Source organism: Portunus trituberculatus, chromosome 50 (genome assembly GCF_017591435.1).
Source record: "Portunus trituberculatus isolate SZX2019 chromosome 50, ASM1759143v1, whole genome shotgun sequence".
Classification (NCBI taxonomy): Eukaryota; Metazoa; Arthropoda; class Malacostraca; order Decapoda; family Portunidae; genus Portunus; species Portunus trituberculatus.
The window spans coordinates 25,363,877-25,391,543 of NC_059304.1; the positions used below are offsets into that span (position 1 = coordinate 25,363,877).

Consider the following 27,667-nt stretch of genomic DNA (forward strand, 5'->3'; position numbering starts at 1 on the left):
TAATTCTCTAGTTTACCCACCATTAGTGATTGTACTCATAAGTGTTTACTTAAGTATAATCTAGGTAATTTTCAAGGTTGCCTTTATTATCCCTCTGCCAAGTTCCTCACTTAAGTAATTCACTTATCATTTTTTTGTTGTTGTTTTGCTTAACATCTACTTCTGTATCACCTATCTAATATGGCTTCCGCTCAGTTTAACGTTGAAGATTTTTGTGCTGACCCTTCTCTGGAACAACCTAAAGGTGCTAACATAAAAAAAGGACCAGTGGAAAGCCATCGCTAAACATTTTGATGTTCCCATCACGTCTCAGATGACTAAAGAGGTCATTAAGAATGTAGTTGTTGAACATCTAGTGCAAGAAGGTCAGTTGCTAGGAAATGCCATAGAAGAGTTAACTCCCATGTCAGCCTCTACAAGGACTATAATACACAGTCCCCAGGAAGAACAGGATAAGAGTAGGATAAGTCAGTGGGAAATTGAGAAGCTTAGACTAGAATACCGGATGCAAGAAGAACAAATGCAACTACAGGCAGAAAAAGAAGAGAAAGAAATGCAACTACAGGCAGAAAGAGAAGAGAGAGAGAGAAAGAACAAGAAAGACAAATGCAACTACAGGAAAAACAAATGCAACTACAGGCAGAAAAAGAAGAGAGAGAACTTCAGTTACAATTTAAAAGGCAGGAGAAAGAGTTAGAAATTCAGGAGTTAACCCTACGAAATGACGCTAAGTTTAGAGAGGAAGAAATAGATTTAAAGAAAAAATTGGCAAGCTTTAATCCTGCTACAGCTGCTCCTGTAGTTCCCCCTTTTGATGAATCTGATGTTGACGGGTCATTTCGCGCCTTTGAGAGCATTGCTAATAGGAATAAATGGCCCAAGGATCAGTGGGTGTCTCTCCTTGTCCCCAAGCTAGTAGGAAAAGCTTACAGGGTATACAATGGCCTTAGTGATGAGGTAGAGTATGAAGAGATCAAAGGTAACATTCTAGACGTCTACTCTATCACTTCTGACGGATACAGACAACAGTTCCGAAAGTATGTGAAACCAGAGTCTCACACCTATGTTGAATTTGCTAGTGAGAAACTAAGACAATTTAGAAAATGGTTAGCCGCTCTTAACATTACCACCTTTTCGGAGTTGCTCAATCTAATGGTCATGGAAGAATGGAAGAACAAGTTACCCTTTAATATTCAGAGGCATGTGGAAGAACGGGGGAGAGAGTGATCTTATGTCTGCCGCTAAAGTGGCTGATGCCTTTGCTTTGTTGATGGGATCCCTGGGTAGTAGAGGTCGTGGTTAACCATCTAATGTTAGGTCCTCCTTTGGGGAAGGTTTTGGGGGCGCGGGTGGTAAGCCGACCGGATTCTCGCCAAATGCATATAATTCCCACTGGTGTACATACTGTAAGAAACCAGGTCACACGATCCAAAAATGTAGACACTCAAATTGCAAGGCCTCTCAACGTCAACATCCTTTTGTGGCCCCTAAACCTAACACATTTGAGAACAAGAAACCAGTGGCCCTAGCTAACACTGTCAACTCTCCTCTAGAACTTTATGACTCGTACATGTATCAAGGTAAAGTGTCCCTGACTGATGGTAAAGACAAGGCAATAAATGTCAAGGTTCTGCGTGATACAGGTGCTGCCCAATCCATCTTAAGGGAAGATGTCATCCCTAACATCAAACAGGCTTTCACTGGGGAGAAGGTGATCCTTACAGGTCTCGAATCACAGCTCTCCTATCCATTGGCTAACATTAGCTTACAGTGCCCCTTCATTTCAGGAGAAGTTGTGGTAGCCATTAAACCTGGTGAACTGCCAGTACCGGGAGTACATCTTGTACTGGGTAACGATCTTGCGGGTAACTTGGCTGTTCCAAACTTAATTGTTCTTGAGTCCCCCTTAAAAGAAAGTCCCACTAAGACCCTGGACGAAACATCCCCTCACTTCTTCCCAGTGTGTGCAGTCACCAGGTCTCAGTCTAAGTCCCCTGCCCCTTCATCATCTCCTCCACCAATGACTACTTCTACTGACAACTTGTACAATAACATCATTTCACAGGAAAATTTGATTAATGCTCAGGAACAGGATCTCACTTTGGCTAAGATCAGACATGTTGCCAGTGAGACAAAGGATATGTCTAAATTGCCTTGTTTTTATTATCAGGAAGGAGTCCTGATGCGTGCCTACAGACCTCCCGAACTGAAACAACTTGACACCTGGTCAGAAACACATCAAGTTGTCATCCCCTTGTCTGTAAGACCAGCCATTATAGAGCTAGCTCATGATGGATTGTCAGGTCATCTAGGCATCCAAAAAACCTACAAGAAGGCTCTTCAACATTTTTTTTGGCCAGGAATGAAAAAGAATGTGTCACACTATGTAAAAACATGCCACATATGTCAAATTGTGGGTAAGCCTAACGAACGCCTTGTGCCAGCTCCTCTGACGCCTATTCCTGTTGAGACGGAGCCCTTCGAAAAGATCGTTTTGGACTGCGTAGGGCCCTTACCCAAAACCAAACAAGGGAATCAGTATTTGTTAACCCTCATGGATCCCACTACCAGGTACCCTGAAGCATTCCCTCTTAAGAACATCACATCAAAGACCATTGTAAAACATCTAATACAATTTTTCACCTCGGTAAGAATTCCAAAACAAATTCAGTCTGACAAGGGTAGCAATTTAACTAGCAATTTTTTCCAACAGATAGTGAATGAGCTAAACATCGACCATGTAACATCCTCGGCTTACCACCCCCAATCCCAAGGCTGTCTGGAGCGGTTTCACCAAACATTAAAATCCATGATGAAGAAGTATTGCTTGGAGCATCAAGGAGACTGGGATGAAAGTATCTCTTTCCTTCTCTTCGCTTTAAGAGAATCTCCTCAAGATTCTTTAGGTTACTCCCCCTTTTGAATTACTCTATGGTAGACAGATCAGGGGGCCTCTCAAAATATTAAAGGATCAATGGTTTACTCAAAAAACTCCTTCAAGCCCCAGTGTGTCTGACTACATCAGTAACCTTAAGAATAAAATCAGTGAAGTCAGATCTTTTGCTAAATCAAACTTCCTCAAATCTCAAATTAAATGCAACAGAATTCTCTTCCCAAATCTGTCATGAGAAGTTTCAAACCAAGAGACAAGGTTTTACTTTTTCTCCCCACTCCAGGCAATGCTCTTCACAGTAAGTTCATGGGACCTTATGTTGTGGCTCAAAAACTAAGTCCATTAAATTATGTGGTCCACACTCCTGACCGTCATAAGGATTCCCAACTAGTTCATATTAATCTAATGAAACCTTACCACTCCAGAGAACCTGAGGATGACTTGTCTTGCACTGTACCTGTATGTCTGGTAGGGAAGGAGTCTGGTCCTGTGCCCCCCCCGGGGAAGAATCCGACATCGAATTCCTCTTCTCGTCACCTAAAGGACGCCCCTCAAACAGCCAAATCATGTCCAACCTTGATGAGGTGTTTTTTCCTTAACACCTTCACAACAGTCTGATCTTAAAAAGTTATTGCTAGACTTTTCAGAAATCACAGGTGACTTTCCAGGACTTTGTAATACTATCCAACATGATATAACATTAATATCTAATGATATCAAGCCTATAAGACAACCAGCCTATCGCATTTCACCCATTAAAAGAGACTTGATGAAAAAAGAGGTAGACTATCTGCTCTGTCATCACCTTGCAGAACCTAGTATATCCCCCTGGGCTTCTCCCTGCCTGTTAACATCTAAGCCAGATGGTAGTAGTCGATTTTGCACCAACTACAGGAAATTAAATAAAATGACAGTGCTAGACTCCTACCCATTGCCCTTGATAGAGGACCTTATAGATAGTATAGGAGTAGCCAAATTTGTAACCACTATAGACTTAAAGGTTACTACCAGATTCCCCTCTCGGACGAGGCCTGAATAATATCCGCCTTCATCACGCCCTTCGGGCTATACCAATACACAGTGATGCCCTTCGGCTTGTCTAATGCTTTCCGCCACCTTCCAGAGAGCTATAAATTACATCACCCAGGACTTGGAGGGAACATCTGCCTATGTGGACGACCTGGTGGTGACTTCGGACGACTGGGTGACACATCTGATGGGTCGGTTGCAGGAAGCCGGTCTTACGATCAACCTGGTCAAGTCCACCTTCGGGAAGTCCACGGTGGTCTACCTGGGACATGTGGTGGGGAACGGCAAGGTTCACCCCAAGAGAGCAAACGTGGAGGCCATCCTTGGCTTCCCTGTCCCTACCACCAGGAAAGCTCTCATGAGGTTCTTGGGGATGGCTGGTTTCTACAGAAGATTCTGTAGGAACTTCTCCACCCTGGCCGCCCCCCTGACGGACCTTATCAGCACTTCCGTCCCCTTCCACTGGACCCCAACCTGCGACCAAGCCTTCCAACATCTTAAGGCGTTTCTCTCCTCGGAGCCAGTGGTCTGGACGCCAGATCACTCCTGTCCCTTCCATCTACAAGTGGACGTGAGTGGAGTTGGAGTGGGTGCTGTCCTCCTTTAAGCAGACCCCAGAAGCAGCATCCTCCATCCCATCGCCTATCACTCCGCCAAGCTGAAGAAACACCAACTCAACTACTCCACCATCGAAAAAGAGGCTCTGGCACTCGTCCTGGTGCTCCAATGTTTTGAGTGCTACCTTCATCCTGGCCCTCAAACTACAAAGGTCTTCACCGATCACAACCCTTTGGCCTTCCATCACGCCATGAAGTACCAAAACCAATGCATTCTTAGGTGGGCCTTGTTAACTCAACCCTTCAACTTGGAAATCCACCATATCATGGGGGTGGACAACATCATCGCCGACGCCTTATCAAGATCTCCCATCTCACCTCCTTCATGAGCCAATTACGGAGGTCTTAGGGGGGAGGAAATGTTACGGCCCGACCATAACATACTCTACTACCATCACCTCCTCCGCTTGCTACCTCGTTCGCCACATCTCCACCTCCCCACCACGTCACCCTCTCATGAAGCCCCGCTCCTGTCCCGAAGTAGGATTCACACAGCCCCATTTGACTCAAGCGGAAGTGTTAAGCGAGCTCCTGATTTTTGGAAGTCAGTCGAGGTCAAGGCCTGAACCAGTGAACATAACGCCTCTTGGAATAGCGTGGGATCCACCTCACCCAGAACTTCACCATTGCGACACCTCATAAGTATCACTTCCCCTCGTCCCGTGTTTCCACATTGCCTCCATATAGGTTTAGTATTATTGTTAGGTATTGTTAAGTTGGGTTCTTTATTGTTATATTTATTTGTGTGTTATATCTATATGTGTATGTCAGTTTCATGTGTGTTTTATTATTGGGTTATTAAATAGCTTCTTCAGTGCCCCCTTTGCATATCCTCACCAGTTGAACCTGCAGTGTTTTTTTTTTATTGTTATTGTTCACCGGCTCCCCGATGCCAATCTTATCCATTTAACCGGTGAACGTAACACCAGTAATCTTCCGATATCCTCCTTGTGCACTGCGATCTCCTGTAATCCTTGGTAATGCAATGTCTTACTAAGTTCTGTGAAATCTTCTGCAGTGAACACCATTTTGAAGCTCTCATTCATTATTTCACACATTTCCTTCTCTGCTTGATATGTCTTCCCTTCTTAAATTATTTTTTCAATTGTTTCCTTATTATTTTTTTTTTTTGCCATTTATAAATTTGTAGAAAAGATTGGGTTCATCTATGCTTTTATTCACCACATCTTTCTCAAAATTTCTTTCTTCTTCTCTCCTTACTCTAATATATTCATTTCTGGCATCCTTATACTGCTGTCTGTTACAGTCATTTCTGAGTTTCTTCCAAGCTTTTTCTTTTACCTTTTTAACTTGTAAGCATCTAGCATTGTACCAAGCATGTATTTTTTTCTTAACTCTATAAACAGGTACATCTTTTTTTACTCCTTCAATATATTTCTGTAAGAAAATGTCATATTTCCCTTGTATTGCCCTTCTGTACATAATGTTTCTCCACTCAATATCAGCATAATAGATCCTTAATTTTTCAAAATCCGCTCTTGCATAATTTAATGTCTCCCCTTTGTAGTCATCTTTGTAACTTATCATATCTTCCTCCTGAATTTGCATTTTTAATGTACCATGATCACTTCTTCCTTCCCATTGGAATAAGGTATTGTTTGATTGGAGGGAGCTCTGGTTTCTTTGTGAAAACTAGGTCAAGGAACAATAGTTCTTCTTCCCCACCTTCACCTTGTTAACTCCTCCTCCCACTGATCCATTGCATTAACCATAGTGAACTGTAACACTTCCTCGCTCCACTGCCCAGTATTATCCATTACTTCCATCTCTCTCCAGTTTACTTTTTTGCTGTTAAAGTCTCCAACTAAAAGTATTCTTCTATCTCTTCTTTTCATATTATCTAGGCACTTAACCATTTCTCTTTGCATATCTTTATGTTCTTCAGTTCCCCATGTATTTGTCTTAGGTGGCACATATGTAACTATAATTTTTCTCTTCTTCAATTCCTGTTTTGTTTGTTACTCCCATTACTTCCACTTTGTCCACACCATATTGCACATTCTCCACACATATATTATCACGAACCATTATTAACACTCTTCCTCCCCCTTTATCCTTCCTGTCTCTCCTCCAGCTATTATATCTCTCCTCTTTAAAGTTAACATGGATCTCTTCTCTTAATTTTGTTTCAACCATGCACATTACAACCAGCTTTTTCTCTTTCAACTAATCCCTAACCTCCAACATGCTTGATAACAACCCATCTATATTAGTATAAGTCACTCTTAATTTCTTGCCTCCTTCACGACCTCCTCTTTCTTCCGTAAGTACCCCTTCTTTAGTCTCATATCCAGAATGCTTCAGTAAAAATCCTTTTTCTCGAGCTCTGTCCTTTTCTCATTTTTTCCTTACCTTCATTTCTTAGCACTTACTCCTTTTCCCTCTCCTCTAGGTTCATCTCTTTTTATCCATATACCCTTGTGTTTAGTATCATCGGCCAGCTTCCCTTTCCTAGCCATAATTTCCTCTACTGCCATTTGGGAGCTCATTCTCACTTTCATTGGTCTCCTACCCCCTTCACTGTATGATCACTTCCTCCACCTCCTGGTCAAGTTCTTGTGTGCTGTCTTGAACTTGTTTGATAACAGTTTTGGCCAATTCTCTCTCTTCACGTTTTCTCATTAATTTGTGTGTGTGTGTGTGTGTGTGTGTGTGTGTGTGTATTTACCTAGTTGTAGTTTTACAGGGCCTGGGCTTTATGCTCGTGTGGTCCCGTCTCCATATCTACACTTATCCAATTTTTCTTTAAAACTATGTACACTCTTTGCTGACACCACTTCCTCACTCAAACTGTTCCAAGTCTCAACACATCTTTATGGAAACTAAATTTTTAACATCTCTCAGACATCGTCCCTTCCTTAGTTTCTTACTATGCGATCTTGTGCTTCTAAAGTCATATTCTTCTCTCAGGATCAGCTTCTCATTATCCACTTCATCCATTCCATTAATCAATTTATAAACTTGTATCAGATCCCCTCTCTCTCTTCTCTGCTCCAAGGTTGATAGATACATAGCCTTTAGTCTCTCCTCATATGTCATCCCTTTAAATTCTGGAACCATTCTTGTAGCCATTTTTTGTAGTCTAATTTTCTCATGTGTTTCTTTTTATGGGGAGTCCACACAACTCCTGCATATTCCAATCTAGGTCTTATTTTAGTACTTCTCAATTTCTTCATCATTTCCTTGTCCATATAGTGAAATGCTACTCCAATATTCCTTAGCAAATTATATGTCTCTCTCTGAAAATTCTATCAATATGGCTTACCGTTTGATTATTTTCTTCCATTGTCACTCCGAAGTCCTTTTCCTTTTTTACTTTTTCTAGTTCTACTCCATCTCCCATCTTATAGATTCCCACTGGTCGTCTTTCACTTTTTCCCATTTCCATGACATGGCTTTTGTCCACATTGAATTCCATCTCCCATTTTTTGCTCCATTTCCAGATCTTGTTTAAGTCTTCCTGTAGTATTTCACAATCCTCTTTTTGTTTAATGACTCTGCACAGTTTCACATCGTCTGCAAACAGATCTATGTAGCTGTTCACTCCCTCTGGCATGTCATTTATATATACGAGAAAAAAGTATTGGCGCCAATATTGACCCCTGTGGCACTCCGCTGTCTACTTTTCTCCACTTGGACTTCATATCTTTAACTATCGTCCTTATTTCTCTCCCCCTTAAGTAATTCTTCATCCATCTCAATGTGCTTCCTTTAAAGCCACCCTTCTCCTCTAACTTCCATAGTAATCTTTCATGTGGCACTTTATCAAACGCCTTTTTTAGATCTAAATAAATAGTCAACCCATCCCTCTCTATCTTGTACTTTATCAACTATTCTAGAGTAGAAACTCAATAAATTTGTCACACATGACCGACCTTTTCTAAAACCAAATTGGCTATTTGATAATATTTTGTTGTCTTCAAGAAACTCAATCCATTGCTTCTTTATTACTTTTTCACACATCTTGCATATTACACTAGTTAGTGATACCGGTCTGTAATTTAAAGGTTCTTCCTTCCTTCCGCTCTTATATATGGGAACCACCTCAGCTCTTTTCCACTCCACTGGCAATGTTCCATTTTCTATTGAGCATTTTATGATGTTGTATATTGGACTTGCTAGTTCTTCCCTACATTCTTTCAGTATTCTGCCTGAGACTTCATCCGGTCCCATTGCCTTTTCCTCATCTAATTCCGTCATCAACTTTTTTATTTCAAGCTTGGTTACTTTAATCTCTTTCATATAGACAGTCTCTCTATTACCCTGTGGTCTTTCAAATTTGGATTCCTTAGTAAAGACCTCATGAAATTTACTATTTAACAGTTCTGCCATGCTTTTGGGGTCTTCCACCATTCCGTTTTCTCCTTTTAATCTTTCTATTGTTTCTTTTTGTCTTATTTTTTCATTTATGAATCTGTAGAACAATTTTGGTTGTTCCTTACATTTTTCGACAATGTCCTTTTCACAGTTCCTTTCTTCTTCCTTTCTCACCTTAGCATATTCATTTCTTGCTGTTTTGAAGTTTTCCTTATTTTCTGGATTTGTTTCTTCTCCACCTTTTCCATGCTCCATCTCTTTTCTCCTTTGCCCTAGCACATCTTGCATTAAACCAATCTTTCTTTCCTTCTTCTTTAGGTCTATATTTTGGGACATATTCCCTGACCCCAGTTTTGTATATTTTAAAAAATAAGTTATATTTCTCTTGAACCGTTAATGAGTTTTCCATCTCCTCCCAGTTTACGTTTTAAAAATAGTTCTTGAGATTCTCAATATCAGCCTTTCTGTAATTTAATCGGTCTCCTTTGTATGATTCATCTCTATCTTCCTTTCTTTCTATATCCATTTCTAATATTACATGGTCACTCTTTCCCAATGGGAACTTGTATCTTATATCATGCCGGCTCATCGTTTCCTCTGAATCTTGTGTTTTCCTTTACTCTTTGGACCATCAAATTATCTATCATTAGGTTCAGGAATCTATCACCCCAGGCATCTTCCCCCATACCACTTTCATAATTTTCCCAGTCTACCTCTTTACAGTTGAAATCTCCTATCAATATCACTTTTCTCCTTTCCTTAATGATTCTTGTAAGACTCCTTATTGTGTCATCTATCATGTCTCTATATTCTTGGTTAGTCCATGAGTTTGTTTTTGGTGGCACATATGTTCCAATGATTGTTAACTCCTTTTTGTTAATATGCATCTTAACATACAGTATTTCTGATTTTCCTTCCCCAAACTCCACTTGATTTACCACTATCTCCTTCCTTAACTAACATCATCATGACTCCTCCTCCTCCTATACCCACTCTGTCTCTCCTCCATATATTATACCTTTTATCTATGTCTATTTTTATTGCCTCATTTAACTTTGTTTCCACCAGGCATACAATATCTGGTTCTTCTTTCTTTATGTAATCTCTTAATTCTAATTTACTTGATAAAATCCCATCTATGTTTGTATACATCATTTTTAATCTCTTGTTCTTATCATTTTTAGTTAAACTTGCTTCATTTTTTTCTCTTCTTTTCTTTTATATACCATTTCCTTATCCTGTCTCCTATAATTCTCCAAAAAAATGCCTTCTTCTCCTCCTCTGACCTTTCATTATTTTTTTCTCTTGCTTCTGCCACCAGTTCATTTGCCTCTTCCTTTCCTCCTCGTTTCTATTTTTCTTTATATATATATATATATATATATATATATATATATATATATATATATATATATATATATATATATAATAAATTTCTTTAATCTATTTTTTTTTTTTGCCATTAAACATAAATACTAAAAATATAAGAAAATAATAGAAAAGTTGTTAGGAGAAAACAAAATTAATGTTCTTTTGTGCAATAGTCATGACAATTTTTTCTTTTCACTTGACCACTTTTTCCAAATCATCAGGCCTTTTCCCATTTTCCAAAATATATATCGAACTAACAAAGACTAGGCATACAATATCTGGTTCTTCTCTCTATCTGTCTACTAATTCTATAAACTCACGTTTTGCACACCATGCATCTATTTTTCCTCTACATATGCCTAAATGCCTATAATTCCGTTAAAGACAACACTATGTTCCTCCTGTTTCATTAAATGTTTCATTCATTCTTCTTCCAGTTATATTCCTTTATATTATATATTTTTTTATATATATATATATCTTTGCAACCTTCTGTTTCTCTGAGTTTCGTTTTTCTATATAGTACTTCTTCTGCTGCTGCTTGTGATTTTAGTAATATCTTAATTGGTCTCACTGTTCCTTCTTGATATGGTTCCATTCTATGGATTTCTTCTACTTCCTCTTCTAAGTTCTGTCTATCCTCGTCATTCAGATGTTTTAGTAGGTCTTTTACTGATTTCATTTCGTCTTTTTCCCTTCTTGGTCTATATTTAACATTTTTTCTTTCAGTCCAAAAATAATTACACTTCTTTTTTCCGCAATTTCTCTTACTAAATTTTCTTTTTTCTTGAGGACTCCTATCATTTTGCTTGTCATATTTTCATCTCTTTCTTTTAACTGTTCTTGAAATACTTCTTGAAATGATTCCTTGTCTTTCTTATCTTGGATTCTCCATGCTTGTACTTCTTTTTTAATCACGTCTTGTACTCTTTCTTCTTCTTTGTTAACTAGATCTTTTAGCTTCTCTTTTCTTTCTCGGCTTTACCGAGTCCTTCTTCCATCAATTTTATATAGTTCGCTGTTTGCACTTTTAATTCTTCATTTTCGGTTCTTAGCCTAGTTTCGTTTTCTTCCACTCTTTTTATCCTTTCTTTCAATTTCTGGAGCTCTTTATCCTGTTCTTCATTCTCTTTCATTCCCATACTCTCCTTTATCAATTTATCTAATTTATGTTTGATAGTCAAGGCTCTATCAAATAGTGAAGTTTGCGCCGTATCAAAGCCTTCAAATTCTCTTTCTCCCTCACCAACATTGTTCCTCGATTTACATCCGTACTACTCACTGCTAGGTGAACAGGGCTACACGTGAAAGGAGACACACCAAATATCTCCACCCAGCCGAATCGAACCCCGGTCATCTGGCTTGTGAAGCCAGCGCTCTAACCACTGAGCTACCGAGCCGTGTGTGTGTGTGTGTGTTTATCTAGTTGTACATTGGTACCTTGCAATAACAGACTTCACAGTAGTGGATTTCACTCACTAACAGACTGGTCAGATATTGACCATTTTTTTGGGACCATAAAGGCATTTTTTCAATGAATCCATAGTTCCCATGTAACCGTGCAGTTCAATTCACATTAACCAGTATAAAAAAAAAAAAAAAAAAAGAGTTTATCTACTCCTGCACACCAATTACCAGTGTAACTCATTTTGTTAGTCTACGATTTACAAAACTTGTAATAAGATGGAGAGTGGAGAGTGGCAACTGCTTGCCTGTGGGAATCACTGGAGTGGCACTCATGGTGAATTGATTGATTGATTTTTTATATTTTTCATGATATTACTTGAACAAATAGTAAAAAAAACTGCCATTAGTGATCCTTTTCAATTGCATATATAAGTAAACATAAGTAAAGAAACAAAACAGAATAAATAAAAAATATCTGCTAAAAAATTAACAATTCTTTTTTCTAACTGAGAAATACTTCTTTCTTTATTCTAATACATGTAAGAATACTGCGTATATTATGTTGCATTTTTCCTTCAGAAGAACAGAAAACTTTTCTATAACAAACAATCCAAACTAAGATATTACAAGTGGACTTTCTTTAATAAACTTCAATAATTTTTTTTATTGATCTTTTCATAATTTCTTAATCTTCCTGATATCATTTTTATCTTATTTTATCTTCTCTCTCTTCTATTGAACTAAGTTAACCATAAAACCATGTAGCATTCATTTTCCAAATATGCAAAACAGAGACAAAAATATCTAAACAAATTTAGGAGGAAAAAATATAGTACAGTAGTTACAGTGAAGACTCAATACTCAAACTTAATTCATTCCAAATGGCTGTTTGAGTATCAAAAAGTTTGACTATCAATACCTATAAATCACGTAATTCGTTGTAATCTTAGCAAAACCTCAAGTTTATAAAAATTTCAATGTATTTATTTTATCATTTTGATTTGTACATACCATAAGTGAAGGCTGGTGATGGATAACTTAGAAGAAGAGGGGAGAAGGGTGGGAAGAGTGGGGAGGCGGGAGGCTGTCGGAGGATGAGTCACCATCCATGAAAACATCTTTGTAACTTCTCCTGGTGTGATTCCTGTGAACCCACTAGTGGAAGGCTCTAGCTCACTAACACTTGCACTCTCATTAGATTCCTTATTTTCACCACTAATAAAGCTCTTTAGTGACATCATAAGTTTCTAAATGAAAAACTACCAACAAAATGCAAAAGAAAGTTGTTTTTCTCATGATAGTGGCAGGACTAGGGCTGCACACCAGTACGTAGTATACCAGAATACCGGCATTAACGGTAATGCCAGTATCAGAACGGGGCAGTGGTGGCAGCAAGAAGAAGGGAGAAGCCAGAGCTTTGTATAAGACCAAATATGTGGCAATTCAATTATGAGATATTTTCACCACTAATAAGCCTTGGTGTTAATGTAAGTTTATAAATGGGAAACTAGACAGAATGCAAAAGAATGTTATTCTGACAAACACGGCAGCACAATTGGCAGAGGGAGGGGAGGGAGAGGCCAGGGAACTTCAGTTTAAAACCACGTGTGTGGATGTTTGACTATCAGGTTCAGGCAACCCCCGCTTAACGAAGGTTCACACAACGAAATTTCGCTACAACAAAGGTTTCATTTTACTACCATCTGCTCGTTTAACAAACACCAAACTTGCTTTAACGAAGTTTTATCCAGATAATTTTTTCCAAGTTTGAAACCTCCACCATATCACCCAAGCCGACAGACTTTTGAATACACCAGCGCCTCTCGTGGAAAACACGCACACAACTCACTCCCCATGTTCAAAACAATAACAGCGTCAGCAGCAGCTCGTCTTCCCTCGCTCAATTTACCACCAAAACGCCCTGCAATGTCGCCTAGTGTTGCTAAGAAGACCAGGAAGTCTCTTACTCTCGAAGTGAAGCTGGATATTATTCACAGACATGAGAGGTGAGAAAACAAATAGTATTGCTTGCCACTATCTTGACTCCATCTACTGTCTCTACTATTTTCAAGTCAGCAAACTCTATTAAGAAGGCTGGTGAGACTGTATCTTCCTTGCAAGCTAAAAAGAATCACCTGAACTCGTGACTCTACTATGGATAAAATGGAAAGCCTTGTGGAAATGTGGTACACAAGTTTTGTATGTGATACAATGATGTGCCCTTTGTTTACATTCCACAGGTTGCCAGTTAGTGTCTTTCCCCTTTTACTCTCCCTCCCTTCATAAATTTAAGATCATCAACATTATAAAGTTACGTACATACATACATTAGTGTACATTATGACTTAAATTAAACTGCCTAAATCTTCATAATTTTTACTTTCATTAAACCTTTCACTGTACTATGATGCACTCTTGCTTTGTTTACTCTCAATGGAAGTTCAAGTCAGGGGTTAAACTTGTTATAATCGGTTTGCTTAATGAAGTTTTGCTTAACGAATGTTTTTTTAGGAACGTAGCCCCTTCATTAAGCGGGGGTTGCCTGTATTTTTGGAGTATTAAATAGAACTTTTGCGTTCAAGTATTGAAAAGTTCAACTATTAAGACGTTCGAGTATTGAGTCTCCACTGTATAGAGACGCACTGAATATCGACAAATAAAGTATGTCCACTGGTGAGTCGTATCAAAGAGAAGTCAGATTTTTCAAGGCATGCGATGCAACCCACTGGTGGGCAAACACTTTGAGGTAGGCAGTTTGTTTGGATGTTCTCCCAAACATCACTCGGCTCTTTTTGCTTCACTGGCTTGACCAGCACTGATGTGACAACAATTTATTTGTATCGCAGTGCAGGAAAGCTCATCGTGCTGGCAACCACATGGAATGTGTTAATGCCCATTAACTTAACTTGATGACATCACGCATACCCACGTTGCTTCTTGGGGTGGAACTGTACTGAGATGCTCTTGGCCAGATTCTTAACCTCTTCACTCTGGACAACAGAAAATGGCTCCTGGCACCATATCTGGGTGGGATGGCGGTGGGGAGATACCTGACTCAGAGGCAGCTCTCTCTCTCTCTCTCTCTCTCTCTCTCTCTCTCTCTCTCTCTCTCTCTCTCTCTCTCTCTCCCACTATGAAAATAATGATGGTGAATTATTTTTCATAATAGGTACGTACAATAAGAAATAAACCCATGCACATTTTAGAGAAAAAATTAGTCTGCCCTCTGATGGCCATTTTCTCAAGATGACAAACAAGATAAAAATGTTAATTTTTAAAGGTAAATTAATCTATTGGTACTATAAAAATTCTAATAAAACAATTATTTGCAACATGGTGCATCAGTACTTATCCTGATATAAGAGTCATACACCTTTGTAACAATGATGAAAGTCAAGCATGCTATCGTATCATCTATGACCTACACTCTGAGAGATCTCATAGAGTATCTAGGAAAGAAAACACACCATCTTAGTAGAAAACAGCCATGATGCAATATGTGTGTCATCGGAGATGTCATGAGCACCCCAATCACACAAAATATATGTCACTGTGTCAAAGGGGTTAAACAATACCTTCCACCTTCATCAGTTGAAGGATACTGTCTGAGAGAATTCAAGAGCAAGCGCTGCCTTCCCGCAGCTTAGGAAGGGAACAATCAGGCAGGATTTACCTTCTGCAAAGGTGAACCAAAACCAATGTCTTCGTCATTATCTTCACATAAATTTGCCTACATAGCTACCTATTATTATTAGCTTTTTTGTGAACTAATTGACTTTAGAAACATAACAATATATAGGTTATCTTTCAAATAGCCAACTTTACAAAAATTGTTATTGGAACCACACCCAAGGTGGAAACTTGCCAGTAACGCATTGCCTTAGCAAATGAACAGGTCTGAGGAACAATAACATAGCCACCGCCAGCTAAAATCAACGCACCTCTATTTCCCAAGTTTTCTATCAGAGTTCTACTTAGCTTACAATCAGTTAGTTGTATGTCTTTATCACTCAAGAAACTCAACTTTTACCTGTAAATCAAAATAATAAATTTTCTTTTAAATGATTAATGTATTTTGTACAAATATGTATTTCAATAATTAGGTAGAAAAATAATACAAAAATAGAAGGAAAATTTCTTAAAAATGTGAAATTTTCAGTCACTATGTTAATAAAATATTCTTCTTAGTCTGTCAAATAAATGTGTGACTGTTTCTAGATGTATTCACATGGTTCTGGTCTGTTTGGTGAAAGATGTGTATGTTTCAGAATTACTATATTTTTGCACCAACAGCAATATGGTTTTTTGTTACCCTTCTCATCATATAGAGCTTTTCACTCTGAAATTTGAACCTATACATACCTGTGGCAACTTGTTTATAATGTTGACAGGAATTTTTAAAAATTCACCACTTTTTGGGGAGATAGAGTAACACCCGCCCGTGTGATATTGACGGGCATTGAGGAACACAGTTAGGTTTGTTGATTTGTGTGTGTGTATTGTCACAATATTTGTGCAGACGTGAAATTAATCACAATGATTGGTTCTTTTGTTTTGAGCATGCAGCCACTGGCCAATAAAAATAATACATAATAAATCTAGCCGATCAGAGTGGTTTGTGGAAAGAAGTGACTCTATTTGAATCAGTCTATGGAAGATGTGTGAATGGGCAGGATGTTGCCTCTATTATATCCATTGTATTGGTAGATTTTACAAAGAGAAATAACCTAACAACTTCATATTAATTTCTTAAAATTGCTAGTCATGTTACGCTAGTTTGCTTTGGTAAGTTCAGTTTAGTTGGGTTATATGAAATTATTATTTTCTGAGGAAGACATATCAGCAGTGCATGTTATCCCAAAAATATTTTGCAAAACACAATATTTTTTTGGCTTTTTGGCAAAATAATGGCATTTTTTTCCTTTCCATGTTGTTAGAATTGCCCAAAATAGTCTATTTTAGCTTGCCCCACCCAAAAACCCTGTTTTCATGCAAGGTCCCCAGGCTTGCTGTTTTTTGGGAGGGAATTGATGATAGGGAGGAAGGACTTGTTCTCAATATTTACTAAAGAGATAAGTTAAAATAGGGTGGCATAGCCACCGGTGAGCAGCGGTAGCAGCAATTCATATGGAATGGGGGGTAGGGGGATATATAAAAAAAGTTCTGATTTGCAATGGAAACGAAGCACAGATTTATTCAAAACAGGTCAAAATCTACCAGAAAAAATAGTTTCACCCGGAAATGAGCTGTTGGAGTAATTATATAAATTTACCAGTTTCTGCACGTAATTCTGAGGTTCTGACTTGTTTGATAAAAGATGTGTGTTTTTCTTGAAGTACTTATGAGGTTGTGGTGGCACTATCCTAATAAAGACATCCCTCCAGGTGTCCTTGTTTCCTGGCTTCTCCTTTGCATCTCTTTCACTCAGCTGATGGGACACAGGAATAAAAATTTTAAAACCAAAATTAACCTAACCCTAAACCTAACCTAAACTAACTTTATACTAACATCAATCTAACCTAATTTTAACTTTAACCTAACCTAGTTGAGGTGAAACACACGGATGCGTCTTCCTAAGAACCCTTCTTACCGATAGCGTGGTTAGGTTTTTTTTTTTTCTATGTCCTGGCCTATAGCACCTGTAGGTAACTTAAAGAGTATTGGAAGTGATGTTAAGCTTCCATCCATTAGTGGCGCTGGTCACTTTATTTATAGTGGTACCCATATTAGGGCCCATATCACCACCCAAACGCATCTTTTGGTGTAACCACCTAGATCCTGGTTAACATTGTGACATGCGGGTAACTTTAAACCACTCGACATATGGCAAAGTATCAAGGTGATACGTGGTGGGATTCGAACCTACGCGTGGACGTCAACCCGATCCCACGCTCACCACCTTATCCACTACGCCACCGCTTCAGTAAGTTAAATTTAGGGTTAGGTTACTTTTCGTTATCATATTTTAATTTTCATGCCCCGTCAGCTGAGTGAAAGAGCCGCGATGGAGGAACCGGGGAAACGAAGGTAGCTGGAGGGACGCCTTGTTTGGTAATGACGTGTGTTTCTTGACGTACTCATGTGGTTTTGGTCTGTTTGATAAAGACATATGTGTTTGTTTACATAGAGTAAGCGTGTGGTCTCTACTGCAAAGTTTTATTGGTCCAATATTTTATGTCCTTTAATGGATTACAAACTTCCACATTTCTACGTTTGAGTGGGAGTCACAGAGAACAGCAGCAGCAACGCAGTAGATGTTTAATCTGTCACAGTGGAAAATGGTTCAATGACACATTAATAAAGCACGCGTTTTCTGCTGCTCCCTCTCCGCCTCCACACCCAAGAAAGAAAGATAAGAGCCGCTCTGTTATCTGAGGTGAATAGAAAATGTACCATAGCAACCTGAGGAAATGAACCAGAATACTGAAGAGACACAATGCCAGACAGGATTCAACTTACTTGGCGCGTCAGGCAGCAGGAGCCACCACGACAGTCCCGTCCTACACCCTGGAAATAAAACAACAAACACCACGGCGCCCGCCGCCCGTCTCGATCTCAGAAAGGTGATAACTTGTGGCTCATTATCAACGAATGTACAATCCTGCTGGCTTATTACCTACCCATATAACTTTAAAACTTTATTAGTTTATGTTGAGAAAGAGTGTGACTCGAGACCCCAAATTTGTCATCTTTTGCGGCCAAGTTCAAAATCGAAATAAAATTATTCAACCAACCCTAAATAAAATTATACCAATCTCATTTTATAGCTTTCATATATATATATATATATATATATATATATATATATATATATATATATATATATATATATATATTGTTGCGAAGGTGTATTGCAGCAGCCTCCCAGATAAGTACGTGTGCCTGTGTGAGTGTGGAGCAGCGTCATAAGAGAGTACATATTATGGGTAGTACATATGAGTACATAATATGTACTACTGCTCGTGTTTATGAAACTGTCTCACCTTAATGGAAGGGACGCTGAGCTAGGCCTCCATGACGGAGGAGATGTGACCCCGGAGGTCACGGGGAGATAAGAGTGTGTGTGTGTGTGTATGGGTGAGGGCACTGGCCAGCCCTGGGATGATTGTCATACGGTACCGTGTAAATAAATGCATGCATGTGTGAATTGCTTGTAGCCAGCATTATCAGGGATATATTGGTAATTAGCGGTTAAGGTAGATAGCGTTACCTAATAAGCTGAAATAGACTCGTAAGTACTTGTAAGTGTATCTTTAAGTACTGATGACGAGGTCGCTGTGCGACTGGTACAGGATAACCTAGATGGGCCCTGGTGGCCCTTTGTTATCCTATTATTTATGTTATATGTTATATGTTAAGGACATTGCCTGGCAGGTGCGACGGCACAGAAGGCGTGGTCTGTGGGGCACTGTGTGGCACCGACGAGGACAGAGGACAGGACTCACAGGAGTGTAGCAAGAGACCTCAAAGGAACAAATCGTACTCTGGGGAGCAGTCAGAGAGTGAACGAGTGACAGAGACAGTGAAGTGCCTGACGAACTAACAAAGTGTTAGGCTTGTCGCCCACCAGATCGGAAACGACACTTCGGAACGGACACGAAGCATCGGAAAAAAATCTAAACCATACATTTGAACGTGCTAACGCCCACCTGATCGGATCGGAAACGAAACAATGCATCGGATCAGAACGGAAACGACGCGGATATCTTGGAAAGAATATTTTTCTGATAGTTCTGATGCGTCCGAGAGACTGCGCATGCGCAGAACGGTGTTTGGAGAGGTTGTGATGCAGGGCTGCCATTCGTACGATAATTATCGTGTTTGTACGACAATTTTGCTTCAAATACGATGTACGATACCCTTCCTCACTATCGTACGCTTTGTACGACAATTCTACGCTTGTGGGGCCGTCTGTAGTGACAGCATTTTTTTTTTTTCATAAATGTAATAAATTCGTTTAAATTCAACATGAAAATGTTCTGTTTGTCTTTTTTTTTTTTTTCCTTGCTAAGTTGTATATAGAAACTTTCAACGTGTAGCTGGACAGACTGAGTGATAAACACAGCACCCGCGTCGTTTCCGATCCGATGTCGTCTGAGCTGGTGGGCGTACTGAACGTCGTGTCGTGTCCGTTCCGAGGCTTCGTAAGCTTCCGCGGCGTTTCCGATCCGATCTGGTGGGCGACAAGCTTTACCCGTACTTTGTTGCCGTCCCCTGCCCTGTCCTGTGTGCCGCCGCCACCTGTTCCCGGTGACTCGTGTATAGTTGCTGTAATATAGAGAAATAAGGAAGAAGTGTTTCCTTCTCCCCACTCTGTGTGACTGAACTGAGTGAGAGTGGGTGCTATAGCAGCAGACAGCCAGGCATAAGAGAGCGCTCTGCCCGCCGTTCCACCCCAGCAGCGCCGCGCTACCCAGGTAAAGTCCTTCTCTCCGACACACACGCCCCGAATCCCGAGAAGATTGTGAGGTGTCCCCTCCCTGAAGAAGAGGCTGAAGGAGGATCGCAGCAATATATATATATCGATAGAAAACAGACCCCTTCTATTCTCTCTCTCTCTCTCTCTCTCTCTCTCTCTCTCTCTCTCTCAATCAAAATGTTCGCAAAGTGATCTAATTTGCATATATTATTTAAAAAAAAAAACATACATAAAATACATATAATACGAGTTGCTGGTGGTGGTGGTGGAATGTCTTCCCCCTCGGTGGTTGAACCTCCTATATTCGTATCAGAGCCCAGAACATCACTATCTGCTTTCTATTATTGTAGAAACTGTTAATTCCAAAGCCCTTCTGATACCACTCTCATTCAAAAGTTGTCTTCCCGCAACATGGCGAGAGACCCTAGGTGTAGAAGTAAAGCGCGCGGGAGAGGTGGCGGAATCAGGCACCGTGAAATCACTGTCGCTCCCACCATCCAGCATGGTAGTTGATGACACAGTGACGTATAGCATTATGTTTACTCCTGACTTGGGGGCTCGCCGTGCCTCACAACAGAATGAATTCCAGTTCTTTGAAATTCACAAACCACCCTTTACTTGCTTTAAAATCATCATTGGAGTCAGATGTATATAGTATAAAAGATAAAAGCACGCTCCAGCAGCCTAGCCTCTGACAAAGAATCACCAGCCATCTGCCTTTGATTTATCCAATCAACAATTTTTCTATTTCTTCGCTTAAATTGCCTTTTCACACCAATCGCCACATTAGCTTTTTTAATGAGCTTACTTCTTCAGTATTGTGGCTACTGTAGATTTAGCCATACAGTACTCAATTGTAATATCGGTTATTCTTCCTCCTTTCTCGTATTTATCAATAATCTCCTATTTCCTTTCGATGGTTGTCACTACATTCTTTATTGCAGGCTTATTTTCACCACTACCAAGCCTCTTCGGTGCCATTGTAAGCTTCTAAATGCAAAGAAAAAAAAATGCGAAGAGAAAGCACAGGACAAAGTATTCTTACGACAGCGAAGGATAAGAACTGGCTGTGGTGCAGCGGTGGACCAGTGGGGCGAGTGGGGTGGCGGGAAGGGAGAAACCCTTTGTTCACAGCCACGTGGATGGACGTTCGACTAATAGGTACTTTTTCGAGTATGAAGTTGAACTTTTGCGTTCGACTATTAAAAAGTTCGACTATTTAGACGTTCGAGTATATATATATATATATATATATATATATATATATATATATATATATATATATATATATATATATATATATTGTTGCGACGGCGTAGGGGGGCGTCTGGCAACTAGAGTAGTGAAGAATGAGTGAGAGGGTATTCTAAGAGAGGCAGGAAGTGGGGGCCCGGAAATGATGGCCAGGCAGGTGGACAAAGTAGCAATGATTGGCCTAGAGGCAAGCCAATCACAGTGTTGCAAAAGAGGGATTGGGGGTGGGGTATTTAAGCTGCCCAAGCTAGTAAGGGGAGCTCAGTAGCTCAGTAAGCCAGTCGTCAGTTGCTTGCCCGCGAGCAGTCTCGCCCCGCTCCCTTCCCTTCTGGGCCTGTTACCTGCTGTTGGCCGGTCCCCACTCTCGGCGTCTACCCAGCTCTCCTGTTCCTGCGGAGAACAGTCTGGTCCTCCGGTGATCCTGTGCCTGCCAGCTGAAGGAAGGGCTCAGTTGCAGATGTCTAGCCCGCTGCTCTCCGCGTCTCCAGTCTCGTTTCCGCACTGTGTACTAACTGGGAGTTGCTGATGTATTGTTACTACTAAGTAAACGTAAGAAGCTGTACTACGTGTTTCCTGGCAGTCCTGCCTGTCTGAGTGAGTGCCTGTCTGTGAGTTGTGTGTCTCGCATCCCTTGCTAGTCACGGACCCTCGTCAACTTATCCCGGTGTCGCCCCACGTCCTGCACGTTGTCCTGTCTCCGTCGTTGAGAGTAAGTGGTTTACGGTTGCGGCGTTGGAAGCTGAAGTAAGGACCTTTGGGTGCCCTGCCTTACCCAGTGGATGCGGGGGTGGGTGGCCCTGCTGTGCTGTGTGGGCGGCAGTTCGTAACAAGTGGTGTCAGGAGTGGGATAAAGTTTGGTTAAGCGAGGTTGCCAGGTACACGTGAACAATGGCAGACTCAGACGTGAGAGGCAGTGAGATGTCGGGAGACAGTGAGCCAGAGTGGAAAAACTGGCTTGTTGTGATGATGGACAAAATGGCAAGTGACATTAAACAAGATATGAGTGAAATGAAACAAGAAATAAGTAAAATAGACAAAACGGCACAAGCAACAAATGCGCGGATGGACAAAATGGCAAATGACATAAATTTGCGAATGGACAAAAAGGCACAAAAAACAAGTGTGCAGATGGATGAAACAAAACAGGAAATAAGTGAAAATAAGCAAGAAACAAGTGCGGTAGGAATGCAAATGGACCTGATGAGAGAAGTGATGCTAACTGCCGTCGGGGAGGCAAAACAGTTCACCGTAGAACACGCTCAAGTACCTTTTATGGGCAACCTCTCTATCATGGATAACACGAGAACAGGCTGTGTTAAATCAAGGTTTAGAAGGTTTAGGTTGAGAAAAAGAAGAATGTACGCCTCCATGCCAGACACTATCACCTCCGATATACGTTCATCAGACAAAAAGGGTTCTCTGATACGGAAACAGTAATCATTCCAGGGAAAGTCAACATAATACCTCCTCAGGTTTCTCCAGCTGGATGAGGCAAAATGCCAGAGGCATCTCCACCTTGGGGGGATCCTGAGGAGGCATTGAAGAAATAAAACAAGATGCATTTATGAGATTGTGATCGGAGGAGCCCAATGGAGAAGACGGTAACAGCATAAGCAGAAGGATTAGAGGTAAGGAAAAGAAAAAAAATGTTTGATGTATATCCAAGACGGTCAGGAATATCAGTAGGATGTTGCATAAGTTGCTCTAGGTCTTGGAGGATAGAAAAAGTTGTCTGTGTGTGTGTGTGTGTGTGTGTGTGTGTTTCACTGTTTGATCTGCTGCAGTCTCTGACAAAAAAGTTGCCTGTGTGTGTGTGTGTGTGTGTTTCACTGTTTGATCTGCTGCAGTCTCTGACGAGACAGCCAGACGTTACCCTACGGAACGAGCTCAGAGCTCATTATTTCCGATCTTCGGATAGGCCTGAGACCAGGCACACACCACACACCGGGACAACAAGGTCACAACTCCTCGATTTACATCCCGTACCTACTCACTGCTAGGTGAACAGGGGCTACACGTGAAAGACACATCCAAATATATCCACCCGGCCGGGGAATCGGACCCCGGTCCTCTGGCTTGTGAATGCTCAGTGCCTAACTTTAGTATTGTGAAAACTTTAGTTTTGTAATAAAAGAATGAAGATAACAGACCAATCATTAGCCATTTGACCACATCCCATCACAGCAAGTGAATTCTACTCAGACTCCAGACCCAATCAATGGAAAGCCAAGGAGTAAAATATTAATTCGGACAAACTCGCAGTGCTAAATTACTTTACAACAGCAACCTATAAAGTCAATAGCCACCACTGTCATTAGGTCTGCTTACTTGGCGATGCAGTCCTATTTTAAACTTGTCATTGGGTATTTCTTCCCTGAAAGGAGTATTGGTAGCAAAATAGTATGCAGACTGCGTGGAAAGAAAAAGGTCCCTAGACAAACTTGACTTTGCCCCAATTTTTCAAATAATTGGAAATGCTCAGGTTAACAACAGTAAGGGAATTCATATTCACTGGTAACGGTAGAGAATTTGCAAAAAATTTATAATCTGTATTAAAGAGCACACACTATAGGAGCCAAATACCTACACTACAGTATAGGTCGACTTCCAAAATATCCAGCTTGAATAATACTTAGCTTTCCCACAGTTATGTAGTGATGACTCCCACTGCAGCCCACAATTTACGTTCGCAGTAAAAAAAAATAAATAGATGAATAAATAAAAAAAAATCAAGAATATGATATAAAAAAAAATAAATAAACCTAAGCAAAAGAAATAGATAAAAATAAAAAAGACAAATGAATGTTGAAACAAATATTTGAAGCAAAAAAAAAAAAAAAAAAAATCATAGAAAATACTGGTGATGCTATTCCCTCAGATATTTATTATTTTGACTCCTCACGAGTCACGACTGTTATTCAATGCACCAGTGACCGTCGCCTGTGGATGGGCTCATCGTGTAGGAGTTCTGAAGAATTCTTCTGTTAGACATACAGATAAATGGATACGTAGGAAGATACATAGTTCATAAAAAGGAAAAAAAGAAAAAAAAGGCAGTGGCCCATGTTGGTGGTCCTCACAAAGGAACGTCTATGCAGCAGTGGTAAGGCGAGATGGTGCCCTTGGACTGTGTGTGACTTGAAGGTTAAGAAAGAACACTGTATTGCCAACACAAAGAAAAAAGACAGCAAAAAAAAAAAAAAAAAAAAAAAATTAATTGAGATCTTCACTAGGGAAGCTGGAAGAACTGTGATGGGCATCGGAGACAGCAAACTGCTCATCATCCAAAGACAGGCTGCTTTGATCGCCACTGCCTTCCTCCAGGAGAGGCTGCTCGTGTTCTTGCTGGGATTCGTACATCATGTCGAGATCCTTGACCGATGTCCCCTCCTCCAGGTCTTCACGAGCATTGTTCATCTCAATGTTTCGAGGAAGGTTTTCCATTGAGGTCTTGCAGTTGCGTCCCATAAAGACGTCAGGGAAGCGTCCCGGCGTCCAGACGGGACGACGCCTCCTAAAGAACCAAGCCACGCCCAGCACTATCATCATACCCAACACCGCCAGCGTGGCACCCAGCACCCATGCCACCCTCGTGTCCTCCATCACAAGTACTTGCCTCGTCGGGGTCAGCACCATGAACAGCTGTCGTTGTGAGAAAAAATTCTAAACGATCACCATAAACTGAGTCAAAGGCAAAACTCTCTCTATCTCTCTCTCTCTCTCTCTCTCTCTCTCTCTCTCTTAGTTATTATCATTTGCATATCCAGATTCTCATTTTTTATTATTTTCTAATACATATCTATTTATTTGTTATATATATATTTATTCATCTTTTTATTCATTTGTTAATTTTCGGCTTTATCACAAACACACTTGTTTTTTAAAGCGTTTCTCGATATCAAACACCATCTCTCAAAAGTTATTCCAGTTCTACAACTCATCCAAGTACTATTTCCTCTTTTTTTTTTTTTTTTTTTTTTTTTTTAGAAGTCTACAGTAATAAAGATTCCACAATCTTTGCTTCAAGCATGAACATTTTTGTCTAACACAACATGGGCTAATTAAGACTGATCCCTGCAGCACGCTGCTTTTCACATTTGTCCTTCAGAGCACTTTCTCATATTTTACATCTAGAGTACATATTGTATAGGCATTAACATCTGTCCTCCTTTTGGTTATTGTTGTTTTTCTTACACGTCTGTGTTACCTGAGGTTTGCCACATGAAGGATGGAAGGGCGTGGAGGACTGGCCAGACACGGGGCGCACGGGCGTAGAGACAAGGATGGTGTTATTCTGAATGGAGGAGGCGTTGTGGCACCTCATTTCCGCCAGCGCTTCGAGTCCCTGCGCCCTCATGATGTTCTGATTGAAGCTCACACTGCCTGTCACGTTAATCTGCATAGGGGAAAAATGGATGAAAGAGGAAGTGAAGGAAAGCTAAGTAGTACGAAAAAAAAAAAAAGAGAGAGAGAGAGAGAGAGAGAGAGAGAGAGAGAGAGAGAGAGAGAGAGAGAAAAGACCATTAGGTCTTTGGAAAGGTGCTGGGAAAGGAAAGAAAGCACTTGAATCATGAGTGACTATCCGTCACGTATCTAGTTTGTGATTCGGCTATTTAACTTTAATTAGAAATCTTCGATACCTTCATCATTATCAACTATCTAATTGTAATATGAGTGTATGCTCATTTCACCGTTATCAGTATTGTTAATTACCACTGTCATTAAATTGTTCATGTATAACAAGTCACGTCGCAGGAGCTTGCCCAATAGGGAGACAGACAGAGGTTTTGTGTACCACTCCCTGGAATCCATCGGCAGTCCACCTCAGTCAACGAGCTGGTGAGGACTTCCAGGAGCAGGTGTGTGGACTGGCAAAATACTCCACCTGGCGAGACAACGAACCACTTCAGAGTGTGTAGCCAGGACTGTGTTAACCACACGGAATGTACGCGGGAGTGACAGTGATCCCGAAAAATCCGCACTCACACTCTGTAGAGTCATACCGACGAAACTACCGCCGTGCATTCTGCACCCATCTCAAGTGTTGAATGAGGAAATGGAAACCGGACTTTGTTGTGTGCTGCTGCGTTCAGTGACTGTCCACTGACTACGCAGATGTTTGTCACAGCATCTTGTGTGTGTGTGTGTGTGTGTGTGTGTGTGTGTGAGTGGAATTACAGCTATGTATAATAAAGTTACGTTAGTACTTAAATGTAACCAGTTCAATTTCCATCTCTAAGCGGTTGGTTCTGTGGAAGGCGCCATCTGAGGGTCAACAACCTAAGGAAATAGTTTTGCAAGCCCAACAAAGGTTAGTAAGCTGCCGTGCTAGTGAGTTAAACTCCCTGACCTTTGGAAGGGTCCTGCCATTATCATGAATCTTGGGCGAATGGCTGCTGACATCAAGGTGCCGTTCATCTCAATACCACGGAATGAAGGCTGGTGCAATTTTTTTTTTTTATAAACAACATTGCAAGTTTCTGCAATAGGACGTCCTGACTTGTTTTACGATCATATTAAATGTGAGACAGAGAAGCGAAGTCGTCAATAAATGGCACCATTCAGAGAAAAATAAAAGACTCATAGTAAACAGTTTTGTGTCACCCACCTTAAACGCTCCTTTCTCCATTTTGAGGAAGTTGTTGCCCGTGATGGTGACTGTGATGTCCCCCTTGGCAGCAATGGCGCCCGGTGCTACTCGGCCCACTCGGCAATCCTTCATGGTCACCTCTTCCATATCAGACTGTTCACAAACCAAAGAATGAACACTGATTTCTTCCTCTGAGGCACAGTGATGATGATGAATATAATAATAAAAATAATTATAATAATAATAATAACAATAATAATAAGAATAATAACAATAATAGCAATAACAATAAGGAGGATGATAATAATAATGATAATAATAATAATAATAATAATGGTAACAATAGTAGTAATGAAGATAATAACTGAAAATGACACCGAAAACAATAATGATGATAATGACGATGATGATGATAACAATAATAATATTAATAATATTGATAATAATGATAATAATGATAATAATAACAATAATAATAATATGATGATGATGATAATGATTATTACAATAATAATAATAATAATAATAATAATAATAATAATAATCAATAATAATAAAAAATAATCAATAATAATAATGATGATAATAATAATAATAATAATAATAATAATAATAGTAATAACAATAATAATGATATCTGTATGTACGGCAGACATCCGTGTATGGAAAGACAGTGAAGACTTATGTTGGGGTCACACTAGTTTTTTATTGCTACAACGCCCCCGACGGTTGTAGAAGAGCCGTCGTCA

At 40.1% G+C, this 27,667-nt stretch overlaps 2 protein-coding genes across 6 annotated transcripts in view; both read right to left on the reverse strand.

Moving 5' to 3' along the window:
* LOC123500095 (TBCC domain-containing protein 1-like) overlaps positions 1–22,833 on the reverse strand; it is a 185,822-nt gene extending 162,989 nt beyond the window's left edge. For 2 of the 5 annotated variants that reach the window (XM_045248753.1, XM_045248754.1), the window contains exon 1: positions 18,115–18,402. The gene's annotated coding sequence lies outside the window, so the exon portion shown is untranslated. Of the gene's footprint in view, positions 1–16,927; positions 18,093–18,114; positions 18,403–21,669 lie in introns of those variants that run through there. The other 3 variants (XM_045248749.1, XM_045248748.1, XM_045248750.1) reach the window with 3 other exon arrangements.
* Positions 22,834–23,843: 1,010 nt separating this feature from the next.
* LOC123500097 lies at positions 23,844–27,071 on the reverse strand (the record flags this gene model as incomplete). The annotated part of the gene is given in 3 exon segments (XM_045248756.1): positions 23,844–24,970; positions 25,536–25,724; positions 26,937–27,071. Coding segments are annotated over 3 exon segments (753 nt in total), but the record flags the coding sequence as incomplete, so codon positions are not given.
* Between the last annotated feature and the right edge of the window lie 596 nt (positions 27,072–27,667).